Source organism: Crocodylus siamensis, chromosome 7, assembly GCF_052110815.1.
Source record: "Crocodylus siamensis isolate JL-2025a chromosome 7, ASM5211081v1, whole genome shotgun sequence".
NCBI lineage: Eukaryota > Metazoa > Chordata > Crocodylia > Crocodylidae > Crocodylus > Crocodylus siamensis.
In genome coordinates this window covers 47143363-47159051 of record NC_143401.1, presented here as the reverse complement: position 1 = coordinate 47159051, position 15689 = coordinate 47143363, and the positions used below count along the sequence as shown (strand labels likewise).

General features: G+C 42.5%; 1 protein-coding gene across 1 annotated transcript in view; it reads left to right on the top strand.

Annotated features, from left to right (window-relative positions):
* The first annotated feature begins 364 nt into the window (after nucleotides 1–364).
* The window catches only part of TMEM26 (transmembrane protein 26), a 46467-nt gene continuing 31142 nt past the window's right edge, over nucleotides 365–15689 (top strand). The window contains exons 1-2 of the mRNA XM_090058058.1: nucleotides 365–701; nucleotides 9507–9585. Coding sequence (XP_089914184.1) covers nucleotides 511–701; nucleotides 9507–9585 — 270 coding nt within the window. The 5' untranslated portion in view covers nucleotides 365–510. The remainder of the gene's footprint in view (nucleotides 702–9506; nucleotides 9586–15689) is intronic.

Below are 15689 nucleotides of genomic sequence, written 5' to 3'. Positions count from 1 at the left end.
CATATATGATGGAAGTGAGTTGCACAATTAATTTCAGAAGAAGATTTCACTGGTAAATATTCTGATTTGTTTGCCCTTTGATAGAAATGAAACAGAAGCAGCAAGTCATGAAGAGTAGAGATGGAAATTACCACAGAAGTAAATTCCCACAACTTTTCTAGCCTCTGAGAGAAGGACGTGAATGAGGCAAAATGAAATCCTTTATGCCTATGGCTCAGTGTGCTGAAGCAGAGCTGTGCTGCTGAGTCCTGTACTGGAAATCACTATATTTTGGAAGCCTGATTTAAAAAAAAAAAAAAGGAGTTTTCAGGAAGTCTGGGGGAGGGGCAATGCAGTTTCTTTTTATTATAACGGGCCCCTTTGTTGAGATAGAACAAGAGAAAAGATCTTTCTGCTTGTCCCGCTTACACATATCAGTTATTAGCAGGGCAACTTCCTATCGCTCCTAAGAGGCACTGGGCCCCTGCAGTGGAGAATAACAGAGAGGAGGAGGAGGGGAGCCAGCTGAGAATGGAGCTGCTAGTGCTGCTCAGTGCCCTGGTTACACGGCTGCTCTTCATTTTACACTCTCTGATCGGGGTTTGGAGAGTGACTGAAGTGAAGAAGGAACCCGTGTACTGGCTGCTGGCACTGCTCAACCTTCTCCTGTGCCTGGAAACAGGGCTTACCCTCAAGTTTAAGCATGGTAAAGGCTACAAATGGTGAGCATATTCCCTCAAGTCCTCCAGAGGGTCTCTTAGTTCTTTGCATGTACGTTATTGCAGATCTTAGGCTCACTTGAACTGGGCTGCTATTTTATAGCAGGGCTGACTCTTTCTTCAGCTCTGCCCCAGGAGTTACTCCTGCTTTGTCTTTGTCAAGCATTGAGGGATTTCTGCATCAGCTGCTGCAGCAGGTTTGCCTCTGGGATTTCGGGGGCTTGGGGAGCTTTGGCAACAGCAATGCCAAATCCAAAGGGCTTTTAAAATAGGTAACTTATGAATAAGGATGTTTGGAAATCAAACTTTGTGGAACTGTGAGAGTCTCCTGCCAGAGACTTTTTGTTCTTATGCTGCAAGACAAAGCACATTTTTTCCTTTGTGTTGGTGCTCCATCTACACAGACACAGAGGCTTTGGGCTCTTTTTGAGTGACACTTCATGAAGTAGCAAGCCTGTACATGGAACAGATATCTTGACCACAGCCCAAGTAGTGGACTGTGGAGAAAGCAGACTGCTCAGTGCCAAGGCAATCCCACACCTCCTCTGATAACCTCACTAATATCCTCAGCTTTCCTGGGCATTTTTCCTCAGCAGTAGTGCTTGTAGGAGTGACAGCCCTGAGCTAACTCTAGAACAGTATCAACAGACATAAGATGTGTACAAGGCATTGGCACAGCATGGTGTATATTCTACTAAGTATTTCTAATCTAATTGGATGTGAATTTAGAGAGTGTTTCATTGAGAAGCCACTGAGTTGTAAATGCGTTGGTAAAAATGAATTGTAAGAGAATTCTTAAAATGTGTACCATAGTTCACCTAAGTACAAGACCATTACAGGTGTCTGGACAGCATCTATCCAGAGAGGATAATTTAGCTTTAATCCTCATCATTTGCAATTCATTAACATAAAGCAGGCAAGCCAAATGCTCTGTAAAAATAGAGATAAGATATTTGTAACTGCCATAATATTGTGCTCATCCATTTTTTAAAAAAATTTTGAAAGACAAATCCATAGGTAAAAGGTAAGGTACTCAAAGGGTCACGAATGCTAACACCATCTTGCAAATGTATTATAAAAGTTCAGAGTACTATGGTGAAACAAAACATACAAACATTTCGCAACCTAAACTTGAATATTCTTACAGCACTAATTTCCCTTGTACATTTTAATAATACAGTAATACCTAATGTTTATAAGTGTCAAAGTATTTGTTATATAGGAGCAAGAAGAGAACATCCTGCTGTTAGCAACAGCAGCTATGCAAGCAGTTGTTATACCAATTTTCAGAAAATTCTAAAAAATATAAAGTAGATGCGTTTAAGACAGTAGTTCTCAACCAGGGTGCCAGGGTACCCTGTGATACCATTAGATCCTTTGAAGGGTGCCCCAGGAAGTGTGAAAAGATAAGACAGTAGGGCTGTGCAAAGCTTCAGATCACAATTCAGATTCAGAGATGATTTAGATGATTTGGAGGCTGAATCTATGAATCTGAATCAAATCTCTGGAAGCTTTAGGCTTTCTGAATTGATTCAGAGCTTCTAAATCGATTCCGAAAAGATTCGGAGATTCAGCCATAGGGTATGATGAAGAATCAATTAAATATCTATAACTTTGTTGTCTTTTGGCTGATTAGGATGAAACTGTCAAAGATGGTAGCCTCTGCTGAGTGCATGATTCATGATTTCATGGTTCTAGATGCAGGAGTTCCTGGGAAACTGCACTCAAAGTTCTGAAAGCAAAACTCATGTCACTTGTGTTTGTTAGGCCACAGTTGGGTGAAAACTATAGGAGTGGTATCTCTTGCTGAGGCCACAAATCTTGCCAAGTTTCAAGGAGATAGGTGGAGGGGTTTCTGAGAAACTGCACCTCAAACTGCTGACAAGCAAAACTCATGTCATAGGTGACACTGCGTGTGTTAAGGTACAAAGGGGTGAAAACTTCAAGGATGGTAGCCCCTATTGAGGCCACAAATCCTGCCAAGTTTCAAGGAGATGGGTGCAGGGGTTTGTGGGAAACTGCACCCCAAATTCTTGAAAGCAAGACTCACGTCACGTGTACGTGTTAAGCCACAGTGGGGTCAAAATGGCAGGGATGGTAGCCCCTGTGGACGCCACAAAGCCTGACAAGTTTCAAGGAGATAGGTATAGGGGTTTGGGGGAAACTGCTCCTCAAGCTGTGGACAAGCAAAACTCATGACATGGGTCACACTGTGTGTGTTAAGGCGCAGCAGGGTGCTAGCCCCTACTGAGGCCATGAAGCCTGCCAGCTGTCAAAGAGATAGGTGCAGGGGCTTCTGGGTTCTGGGGCCCTGTACCTCTGGCTTCTGACAAGCAAAACTCATGCCATGGGTGCAAAACTTGGCAGGATTTGTGGCCTCCACAGAGGCTACCATCCCTGCAGTTTTGACCCTACTGTGGCTTAACACATACATGTGACATGAGTTTTGCTTTCAAGAATTTGGGGTGCAGTTTCCCTGAAACCCCTGCACCTATCTTCTTGAAACTTGGCATGCTTTGTGGCCTCAGCAGGAGCTACCATCCCTGCAGTTTTCACCCCCCTCCTCCAAGCACCAGGAGGTCAGGTACGCTGTGGGCACCCAGCATCCCCAGCTTTGGGACTGTGGGTCCTGGAAGCACCTAGAGTCCTCAGCAGTTGTAGGACTTGCAATGCCAATGGGCAAAGTGTACCCCTGTGGCTGGGTGCCCACAGCTGATAGGGCTCCCAGCCACAGGAATGACCCTGTACATATGCAAATTAAAGCTCGATAGCAAGCAGGTATAAAGTCAGTACACATTTTTGAGGTTTAACTTTATAGCTAGTTGAAGCTTTTTATCATGATAGTCGGCATCGTTTATGGTTGGAACTATGATGGTATCTGATCATCTTCGAACCTCTGACTTTCATTCTTGATTAATGAAAACATTCTTGGCAAATGCTTTCGCTTTGGTTTGTCTTGCGCCAGTCCAAGAATTTCACCTCTAGCAGCACAATACGAATGCCCCCGGCCATCCCTCTTAATCATGGCCCCAGTTCTGAAAACCAACACAATAGAACTGGAGTCCTATTCCATTATTCCTAGTTGGAGTATTCCAGCGATCAGCCTGTTCTGAACACTCTAATTTTATAAATGCTTCAGACCCCCAGGACACTCAGTTAAGAGCATCAAGGAAGCACTGAGAGGCAGGGGATGGGACAGGCAGTAGCGATCGGTAGGGAGGAAAAGAGAAGTGGGGGGGAAGTAACTGCCTTGCCTGAACACCAGTGGAGGACCGCCAGCCAGCAAAGAGCCCTTCCAAAAGGTTTGCCGCATTGAGTGGTGAATGGAGTGCAGCAGCGGCGTCTGGGCCTGTGAGAGACATGGCCCGGGGGGTTCAGGCCAGGTGTGACAACCAGACTCGGACCAGGACCTCATGTGCCAAAGTGTCCGCCATCCCCCCTCTCAGCAATGGGACACAACTCAGGTTTGGTCCTTGGATGCAGCACGGTTCTGCCCCAGAGCTTTCTCTCACTACCCTTCTGGAACAAAAGATGGCCATTTAGGGTCCTGAAAAACATGTCCCTGAAAATCTCCGTGAACGTTTCCTCAAAGTTTTATGAACGTGGCACCCGGCTGCACCACTGGGGCAAGCCACCAAAAGTGTCCGCCCGCCTGGATTGACTAGCCAGGCAGCGTGCTCAAAAATGACCCCATACAGACTTCCAGGCCATGCCAGGGGGCCCATGTCAACTGCTTGCCACACAGCAGAGCGAAATTTTTCTAAGTCCCATGCCAGACACCAGGTCAACCCGGTTCTCTGGGAGGAGAACCCCGCCACCCTTGAGGAAGCACATGTAGCTGTTCTCAAGGTAATTGTACAACTAACCAGTTTATTGTGCAATACCTGTAATGTGTAGAGGGGGCCTTAAGGACATTGAGAATCAATGAGACCTAGGTTTCTAATCCCCAAGGTACTACTGAAAGTGAGGATTAGAGACTTTGAAAAATCTATCTTATCCAACATTTTAATTTGAAGCATGGTTGCAAAGTTGAGTTGTTATGTATTGGTGATGAATAATTATGGGAGATATTTAAGGAGAACTTTTTTGAAAAATATATAGTTGGCATAGTGCTTTTTCCCCCATTACAATATGCTGTTATTAATATACCATGCAAAGGTAACTGGTACTTTGTCATTTTCAGCAGAGAAAAGGATGGAATAGTCACTAAATGAACAGTTCTCACTGCTGGAGGGCATCGTTCTAGGTCAGGGTTAAGGCACAAAATGGATGTCACTGGATGAAATGCACAGTTCCATTGGTTATATCCTCTACGCCAGCCTATGACTAAATAAGGGACCTTCTTCTCCAGTACTGTCACACCTTTCACATGAAATTCTGAAAAACCCAGAACACAATTAGGAAGGAGGAGAAGACTGAATTCGTGTCAACCTATCTGCATATGTAAAAATTTAAGGATTGTCCCAGACTTGAGAAACCCTTGACATTTCCTTAAAAATACAAAAATCAGAAGCCACTAAATTCACCATATACTAATGATAACAATCAGGTTCCCCAGTCTAACCCCTTGCTGATGCAGTATTGTTTCTTAACTGGGGTTCATCTTTATTCTGAAAGCTCTGTAAGGAAAAACCTGGCTTATGTCAGGTAGTGTGTAACCTCTCTCGAACAATGCCATGCAAACTAGCCACTAACTTCAAAATGAACAAAGGATTCCCACACAAATATAGGTGAAGATTCAACAATATATAGCACTAGAACAGAACCTTGCACAGGTATGAAGACCAGTATGAAGCCTCCACTGAAACTGGTACAGATTTCAAGCCTGAATACTTAATACCCACTACATGTTATGGTGGAAGAAAACAGATTTATTTGAGCAAGTAAATTCAAGCATTCTGCTGTCAAGGATGTTTACCTAGCATATAAAAATTTGATGACTAGGGCCACAGTCCTACAATTCATAGCTCAGGGATGAACATGTGCATTTGCACAGAACCCAGATTAGTACCAACAATGATACACCATCGCCTCTGCTTTGGGTAGTTCATCCCTAAAATGAAACTAGATACCTGCTACTTGAGTTTACAATTGTGAATTCCTACAGTGCAATTAAACCTACAGAAAGCAGCATGCTTGACTTTCCAGAAGAATTTAGGGGTGTGTGAAGTGGTCCCTATTCAATTCGGATTTGGATTCAGCCAGAATCAGTGACAGTGATTTGATTCATTGATTTGTATCACTGTGCCTAATTTGATTCAGCTGAATTCGAATCTGAAGATTAAATGCTGATTCAGAGAATCAGCAATTCAGACACAGACAGTTTTAAAAGTTTTTTCTACATACCTTGAGGTAGCAGGCATAGCTTGTGATCACTGAAATGCTGGGGTGCATGGAACATCCCACAGGAGTGCAGGGGGGCCCACCATGTGCTCGGCAGCAAACCCAAAAGTAGGCCAGAAGTACTTCCAGTCCACTTCCTGGTTTTCTGGGGAGCATGCTGGCTGCAGGGGAACCCCAGGTCCGCCCCCCTGACCCAGGAGGCATCAGTCACTGAGCTGGGGGGACATCCCTGAGCACTCCCTGGAAGAACCGGAAGTGAACTGGAAATGCTTCTGGTCCACTTCTGGATCTGCTGCTGAGCACACTGGGGGCCCCCCATGCTTCGGTGGCACACTCCATGCGCCCCAACATTGCAGCGATCATGAGCCCCTGCTACCTAGAGGTATGTAGAAAAAACATGTAAAGCTGTTTCTATGTCCAAATCTCTGAATCTTTCCAAATCTCTCTGAATCAATTCGGAGGGTTCCGATTTGATCGAAGAGATTAAAGGGTCCTCTGATCTGATTCAGATTCTGAGATTCTAACATTTTTCACCCCTATCCTAGAGCTTCTAGGATAAGCTCTAGCAGGTTCACACATCACTGTGCTATAACAGTCAGTAAATACTTGATTATTAAAGATGATCACTGGTTCAACTATGGACTGGGGTCATTAATGCACCATGATCCTCTGATAGTGGCATACTATAGGCATGTCTACACCACCTATTAATGCACAGCATAAACTTCCATGTCAACCTGGGATTGCAGTATGTTGAGCCAGGGCTTGCTGCATTTACTGTGCAGCTAATTAGTCAACTACACAGTAAGCATCTTGTGTAGATGTACCCCGTAGGATCTTCTGGAAATATGGAAACATTTGAAGAAGTCAGGGTACAAATCTTCCTTTAGTTTATATGGATAGACTGCTTTAAATCCTCCTAAAAGTAAACTGAAGTTATCCAAATATGTCAGAGAATAGCCAAAAATTTGGGGTACTTAGAGTTTCAAAGAAATTACTTTTGGATGTTAGGGATAGAATAAATTCCAAAATCCAATATCAACAACTTAAATTCATAGAAATACCCATGGTCACTGCATGTTTGTGCCATTGATCTGTTTACATCACATCGAAAACTGTATCTCCAGAATAGCCAAGTATTACATCCATAAATTGTAGATATAGTTTATGGTTGCTTTAGCACAAGCAATTAACAGTGGCAGCCAAACTTGGACAAAGAATAGTTCCTCTGGGTAGCTTTTTCTGAAAAGGAAGTCAAGGCTAAAATTCCCGAGCTCAGCTGGCTAGAGACGGCATTATTAGATCAGTGCTGCTGGTCTGCCAGCTGGAATGTTTTTCCTACCTTTGTTCAAGGTAAAATATGGCAGTCTTCTGCTCTACACCTGCTTCATGTTTCTGGGTGGAAATTAAGGTTTGCATGTTCCCTTCCTAAATAATCTGGCCAAAAGTCAGTAGCAAAAGAATGAAGTAAAATAAATGAATAAAAATAAAAACAGGCACAACTAAGTATTTCTGAGGGCAGTTGCATCAGGTGTTTGATTAGGACATTTTATGTCAGTTTAGCAAGCTGATACCAGTAATTTTCCCTTGTGCCAATCACATTGCACTCCAGTTTCTAAGCTTTAATTTAAGAGAGGACAAGCTTTTACCCCCTATGTTTGGAAAAATAGTCCTTGCAACATTCAAAACGTGAACGGAATTGAAATGTAGCCATGTCTGCACCCATCTGCAGATAATGTGAAATGAGATTTATCAGTTTGTTGCAGTGGGTGCATATACATGTGCACTTTACTGTAGAGTTTGACTGTGGAGCCAGGGTGCAGCAGCCCCAGGCTGGCAGACTGACCTCCTGGGCCCTCTGCCAGCTAGGACTGCTCTGCCCTGGCTCAACATACTGTGGTCCCGAGCACACATATAAATGCTGCACCTAGAAGCAATAAACTGTGCCAGAGTTTACTGCTATGTGCTAGTTGTACATGTAGATGCACCCAGTGGGTATTAATTACAGAGCCTAATAATAATAATGCAGATTTTAACAGGAAGCATTTAATCATTTTCAAATCCAGGAAAGAGAAGGAACTGATCACGTTGAGAAGATGTATATAGTTTCTGATATTAGGAATGGATAGAACTTACATTAGCTGGAACAACTGGAATGACTGCAGTCTCAGCAACAGGGAAGCTGTGATCATCAGAAGATCAGTTTATGAGAAAAGTCCTGCTTTAAAAAAATGCAAACAGGCTATGGAAGTAATTCACAACATTAATTTAATAATGAGGCTAATATTTTCCATAATATCCCTAAAATGCTTTGATTTTGCTGAAACATCACCCTAGCCCAAATGGTTAGGCTGCTTCAAGCAGTTTCATTTGACTGAAGTATTTACTAATGACTCTCATGAGAACCAAGTAAAATTCCTCAGAAGACTTGATTCTACATCACTGAAATTGATGGGAATTTTGCCATTGATTTGAAATGGGTGTAGGGTTAGGAAACTAGGAGTTGATCACAATCCCATTGAAGCCAATGGAAAGATTCCCCTAGATTTCAAAAGAATTTCAATTATGTTTATAAACTAAACAAGTTACATCAGACCTCACTCTTAGTCCAAAACCAAGTATAATATAAAGAAACTGTTGGCAGGGATTTAATTGAAAAATGTAAACAACTCTCACAATAAAATCCCATGTAAAAGAGACAGCAGCATTCCACGGTGTGAGAATGGGTGAGGAAAATGTATGCAGAAGGTATGACAATGTTCCTGGAAAACAAGCCCTGCTCTGGAAGATGAATATCAGTAGTGTCAGGAAGAGAGTCTAAAGTATTACAAAGATCTTTGAACCAATGAGAAGTAATACATAAGGTGAAAGAGAACCAGAGAATCAGATTCACAGTGAACAAGATTACAGAATTGCACATGCGTATATTGAACCCCATATTCTTATAGGCAGTTTTATTCCTTTTTGAAAGATCTTTGACGAGGAAACGTTTGTTCTGGTTACCCTGGCTGCATTTACATATACTGCTCTCAAATTACTTTTATAGTATGCCACTGGTATAAAAGCCACAATAGAGCAACTCCAAATTTACACTAACTTGAGATAAGAAGGATGGTTTTGGCTAGAGATTTTTAAACACTCATTCCACACAGAATTCCATAGGTGAATTATAAATTAGAAAACAGCATCATTTTGCTTTTGAGAAAGGTGTTCAAAGAAGTCAGTATAGATGGTCGAATTAAGACTTGTATGCATTGATTGCATTAGAAATTCAGTGAGAGTTACATCCATTAGAGAAGTCGTTTGCAGCTACTCTGCAATATTAAATATGGCAGAAGCCACAAAACACTTAAAACACAGTTCACATTGGAACGTAATATACTCAAGGCCCTGCTCCTAAAATAGGATGATATGTGATGCTTGAAGAAATGTTGTAACTAAGCCATCTTTTCTTTTCTTTCACAGGTTTTCACCAGCAATATTTTTATACCTGATTAGTATAGTTCCATCACTGTGGCTACTAGAAACTCATCATGAGAATCAGGTATTTCTTATGTTTACATAGCTGAAAACTGATATGCTTCTTGGTTCATTCACTCGTGGTTTCAGAAGTCTCTACTATTCATTTTACTTTCTGGGTCTACTAATATAATTCCAACTCTAGTAATACACTTTTTAATACTTAATTAGTTTTGCTAATTTTGGCTTAATGAACCTCCTTACTAACTAGACCAAAGCCAGTCACATTTCTATTCAGCTTATGGAGTTGGGACAGGAAATCTCAAGGTTACAGTTCCAGGTTTTCACTCTGGGTAACTGGTCTGAATCAAGCTCAGGCTGAGAAAAGGCATTACAGTCAGAGAGGTACTTTATCATAAGCATATGAAATAAGATGTTGGTTTCAGTACAGTAATAGACAGGTATCATGGCCACAAGCAAGTCAAAAATTGAAACACCTGCTCAATATTGTTAGGTTGCTGCCAACATCATTCTACTTAGGAATGAATGACATTTGCCCCTTTATACAGGGCCACCACTTCAGCCTTATTTTAAGGGTTTTAAGTAGGAAATTAATGGTTTGCAGCCCTTGCACCAGCCAGAGATTAATTTACTCTTGCCCTTTGTAAATAAATAGAGGTCCTCAGTATCCAGATCTACTACTCACCTAAATAAATATATAGAGATGGGACTGGGACATAATAGAACTAGAACTCGATTCTGTTTCTAGCTCTACCATGGAGTCACTTTTTAACTTTAAGCAAGTAATGTTGTCTTTGCCTCTGTTTGCCTGGAAAAGGGTACTGGACACTTACTATCCTTTGTGAAACAGTTTGAAATCCCTGAAATAAGAGTGTAAATAAAGGCAAAGGGTCAGATGCAACCTAAACCTAAAACTGCAATCCTCTGCACTGCTACTACCTAACTTGAAGGTGCTTGAAGTCCACGAGTTCTCGACTATTTTACCATAAACTAGACCCAGTACCTAAAATTCTGCTTTTTCTCATGCCCCAAAACACCACATTCTTAACAGAGCTGAGCAGCTTAGTGCCCAGTTCATTCCAGTTGAATTCCTGAAATATAGGAGTTGCTCTGCCTTGAGATGCTAAATCTGGAAGGTGTTAATAGATCGTGCCTGAGTGTAACATACAGTGGTGGCTACCACTTTCTTTTCAACCAGATGAAGAGGTGTTTGCCCCCTTCTATACCATAGCCTGGGGTTTAGAGCACTTGCCTAGGATGAGGAAGATCCATGGTCATTTATCCCCTCTGCATGAGGTGATTCAGACACATCTCCCTGGAGAGTACTGTAATCACTAGTTTACTCTGGGATGGGAATATTCTTCAGTTGAAGCTGCTGTACCATGCAGAAGAGAATTTGAGATCTGTTAGGCCAGAAAGAGGGCATTATTAGATGTAATATTAGATGTAAAGGACTGAATCATGACTACTGTCTGCAGCACCAGGTAGAGATTAGTCCCCAGTCCTAGAGCCAATTCTGCATGAGCCCCAGCCTCTGCCAACAGAGTTTAAAGCAGCCTTACTGTTCCTTCTCCCCTGGCATCCCCTTTATGAGAGCAGAACATGGAAGAACCAGGTAACCTAGATCTTCATTACCTGGTGATGCTGTCATCTCCCTACAAAGCGCATCTTTAGATCTCCATAATGCTTTCAGAATGACAGTAAGAGGACTTAGCTCAGATCAGGATTTGGCCCTATGAGTTGCATTAAAACTTTCTTCAAAGGAACCTGAGAGGCACATTAACTGAAAGCAATAGAAAAAAAAGACTTAAATTAGATTAAAGCAATCTAGCTGCCTTATTTTCTACTTTGAAACATTGTTAGATCACACAGAAGCAGTATCAAATATTCAAAATTGTGTTTACACTGAAAATGCCTCAGGCTCTTTCTAAATACAGCAGCAGGAATTCATTGACTTTATGTTTTGCCAAATCTTCCTAAATGTTCATGGACAGGTAAAACAGATATTGAGAACATTTGTCATAGTTAACTCTGCTCCAGGAAAACAAGCTAATTCTGTAGTCAAAGGCAGCAGTTTATTTCCCAAAATGATGTTAAAACATGGCATATTTTGTACCTTATTGATATACTGCTACTCTGAATTAAAGAGGGAGTATATCAAATGAACAGTCTAACTTATTCCTGAGAGTACATCTGACTGGGAGAAGAGTAGCCACAAAATATGCACATGGAGACCATATTAGCATAGGTTACCAGACTGCTTTTCTGTGTGAGAGGTAAACTTCTAATGTAGTAAAAAAACAAAAAAATTACAAAATTATCCCCAAAATATTTAAAACTATTCTAAACTGAACACTAAGAAGAATCCAGTCAGTCTCATACAGACAACCACTGCTCTTTGTTTTAAGTTAGAATTTTCTAATCAAAATCTTGTACTTCAGACTGCCAATAAAGCACATTTTTCATGACTTTCTCCACCTTTTTTGCATAGTACAAAAAACTATACTTAAATAAATGTCCTCTCCCTACCATACACCCCAGCTTGTCTTTATGTTTAATCCTATAAGGAAATCATAGTGCAAAATGCATTAATTACATCACATTTATTTTTATAGCAACAGATCCTGACATCACCAAAAGAAATTTCATTCCTGTAGCCACCGATATATATCCCACAATCCAGGAAATTGCTAAGATCTCCAAATTCTCATAACTTTCAGCTGTCAGTGGGAATGGAGGATACTCTGATTTTTGTATTATTGGGTCTAGAATACAGCTAGTTAAATGACTCCATGTGGAAACTTTATTACCATATTTACTTGATTATAAGATGAGGTTCCTCCCCAGTCAGCATGGGGAAATACTCCTCATCTTACATTTTTTTTATAGACTTCATAGACGTTAGGGCTGGAAGGGACCTTGAAAATCATGAAGTCCAGCCCCCTGCCCCAGGGGCAGGAAGTCAGCTAGGGTCAAAGGACCCCAATAAGATCATCCAAGCATTTCTTGAATAAGTCCAGAGTAGGTACCTGCACCACATCTGGAAGGAGTCTATTCCAGGTCTTCTGGGCTCTGACAGTAAAGAAATTTTTTCTTATGTCCAGCCTAAAATGGTCTTGTCAGAATTTTTCCTTGGGGCACTCTGGTAAACAGGTGTTCTCCCAGATCCTGATGAACACCCCTTGTGTATGTATAGGTAGCCGCCAGGTCCCCTCTGAGCCTCTGCTTTTCCAGACTGAAGAGTCCCATGGCTCTCAGCCTCTCTTCATAGGGCCTATTCTCTTGCCCTCTAATCATGCACATGGCACTCTTCTAGGCTCTCTCAAACTTCTTGACATCCTTCCTGAATTGTGGAGCTCAAAACTGGATGCAGTACTCCAGCTGCAGCCTCACCAAAGCCAAGTACAGTGGGAGGATGACATCCTGAGATTTACTTGAGAAGCATCTATAGATGCAAGCCAGGGTTTTGTTTGCCTTACCAGCTGCGGCTTCGCATCAATCATGAGCCCCAAGTCTCTTTCAGCAGTGGTGCTGTAGCACTGCTGAGCCTATAAGTATGCTGAGGGTTCTTTTTCCTGAGGTGGAGTATCTTGCATTTATCAGTATTGAACATCATCAGATTTGTGTTCACCCACTTACTAAGCTTATCCAAGTCAATCTGGATCACTAGCCCGTCCTTGGGTATGGACACTATGCCCCAAAGTTCAGGATCATTGGCGATCTTAGCCAGTGCACTTCTGACACCAGTATCCACATCATTGATAAAGATGTTGAAGAGAGCCGGTCCAAGGACAGAGCCTTGAGGGATGCCACTGGTTACAGAGTGACATAATGATTTGCTGCCATCAACCACGACTCTCTGGGTCTGACCTCAGAGCCAATTTCCCAGCCATCGGACTGTGGTGTAGCCAAGGCCACAGTTGGCCAATTTTTCCATGAGGAGGTCATGGGACACCAGATCAAAGGCTTTTTTAAAGTCCATGTATATGACATCAATCTCTTCTCCCTTGTCCAGGTGATATGTCACCAGGTCATAGAAGAAGATGAGATTAATCAAGCAACCCATGCTGGCTATCTCTCAGGATGTTGCCCTCAGCCTGCTTGTCCAGAAGGGCCTCCTTGATAATTTTCTTGAGAATCTTACCAGGGATTGAGGTCATGCTGATTGGCCTGTAATTCCTGAGATCTACTTTCTGCCCTTTCTTGAAGATGGGTACCACATTGGCCTTATTCCAGTCTTCAGGTACTTCACTTGAGCACCATGAATTTTCAAATATTTTTGCCAATGGTTGAACTATGACACTTGCCAGCTCCTTGAGTACCCTAAGGTGTAATCTGTCAGGACCAGCTGACTTGAAGGTGTCCAGCCACTCAAGGTGATCCTTTACTAGATCAACACCGATGCTGAGTATAAATATACCTTCACCCTGGCTGTCCCGCATCTTGTTAGGCAGGGTGGTCCCATTGGACTGATGAAAGACTGACGTGAAGCACCCATTAAGCAGGTTGGCCTTTTACTGGGTGTCAGTTATCAGCTGTCTTGTTTGGTTCAGCAGGGGTCCAATGTTACCCATGATTTTTTTCTGACTCCCTACATATCTGAAAAAGGATTTTTTGGTTATCCTTGATACGTGAAGCCAGATGGAGCTCGGTTGCAGCCTTGGCTTTCCTGATCCACTCCCTGCATGTACAGACCAGTGCTGAGTACTCCACCTTGGTGATAATTCCAACCTTCCATCCTTTATAAGTATCTCTTTTGAGGAGTAGGAGGTCCTCGAGTTCCCCCCTGAGCTAAGGGGATTGCTGCATCCTTTTGCTACGCTTGCTCCGAGATGGGATAGCTATGCCTTGTGCTGTCAGGATCACTCCCTTGAGGAGTAAGCACTCCTCTTTGACTCCTCTTTCAGTCAAGTCGTGTCCCTTAGGACCTCAACAATGAACCTCCTGAGCTTGTCAAAGTCAGCTTTCCGGAAGGACTTCTGCTTTGCTGACTGACTTGCCAGCTTTGCAATGGATAGTAAAGGTGATCAACTCGTGGTCACTATCACTCAGCTTTCCATCGATTCTTAGGTCACTGACTATGTCATTCCCTTTGGCCAGTACCAGGTCTAACAACACTTTGCCTCTTGTCAGCCATAGACTTCTTGAGTCAGGTAGAGCTCATCCATGCATGTAAGGAAGCTTTGCGATGAATCGGATTTTGCCAAGTGCTCTTCCCATGGGCTGTCTGGGTAGTTGAAGTCTCCCATGACAACCATGCACCAAGAGCATGCAGCCTCAGCCAGTTCCCTAGTAAATTCCTGGTCCAGCTCTTGTTTCTGGATAGGAGGTCTGTAGTAGGTCTGCATACAAAGAAACCTCATTAAGTTTATTGTCTATCATTAAACTTCTGCCAAAAGCAGCATGTGCTCAGTAATAGAAACCAACATGAAGTTGATTAAATGCAGCCAACACTGCTGAGAAAGACTATAAAACACATGGCTCATATTGGGCAAACATACAGTTGGAAACCATTTTGGGGGTCCATTAAAAATGGGCAGGTGTTCCCTTCACAGGGAACTGACAATGAGCCTGAAGATACTGCAAAACATGGTCAACACCAGCCAGAACCAGCCATGCCCCTCTCTGCTTGGGACCAAAACTACTCATATGAACAATATATATGGCAGTACCCATTGTGCTCAGTCCCCCTCAGCATTTATGGTTTTTCAAGTCATGGTGAGCCACAACACTGGCAATACATTTTTATTTCCTCTTCACTCCTACAACTAAGCTGTGTAATTCTTCCTCATATATAGTGATTCCTGTTTCTTCACCAGCCTTGAATGTGTGGCAAACATCACCAAATGGGACCCCAAACAGTTCACCCAGAATCCCTCTGTTTCACCCTTATCCCTCAGCCTGTTGTGCATGATTTGTGTGCCCTCTTCTCGCCCCTACCCCATGAGGTAAAGCCAGACCAGGTTGCTCTGCACCTCAACTGCATGTACATTTTTGGAGGTTCCCAGGACTCATGACAAGTTCCAGTCATGATTGGTGACTAATTAGCATATGGATTATTTTGGGGGGGGGTAATCTGGAGTATGCACACATACTGAGCAGTGATGAACTGTGGTGTTGTCATGGTTTGAAATGCTGTGTACTCTGGTGGGGCCCAGCTCAATGAAT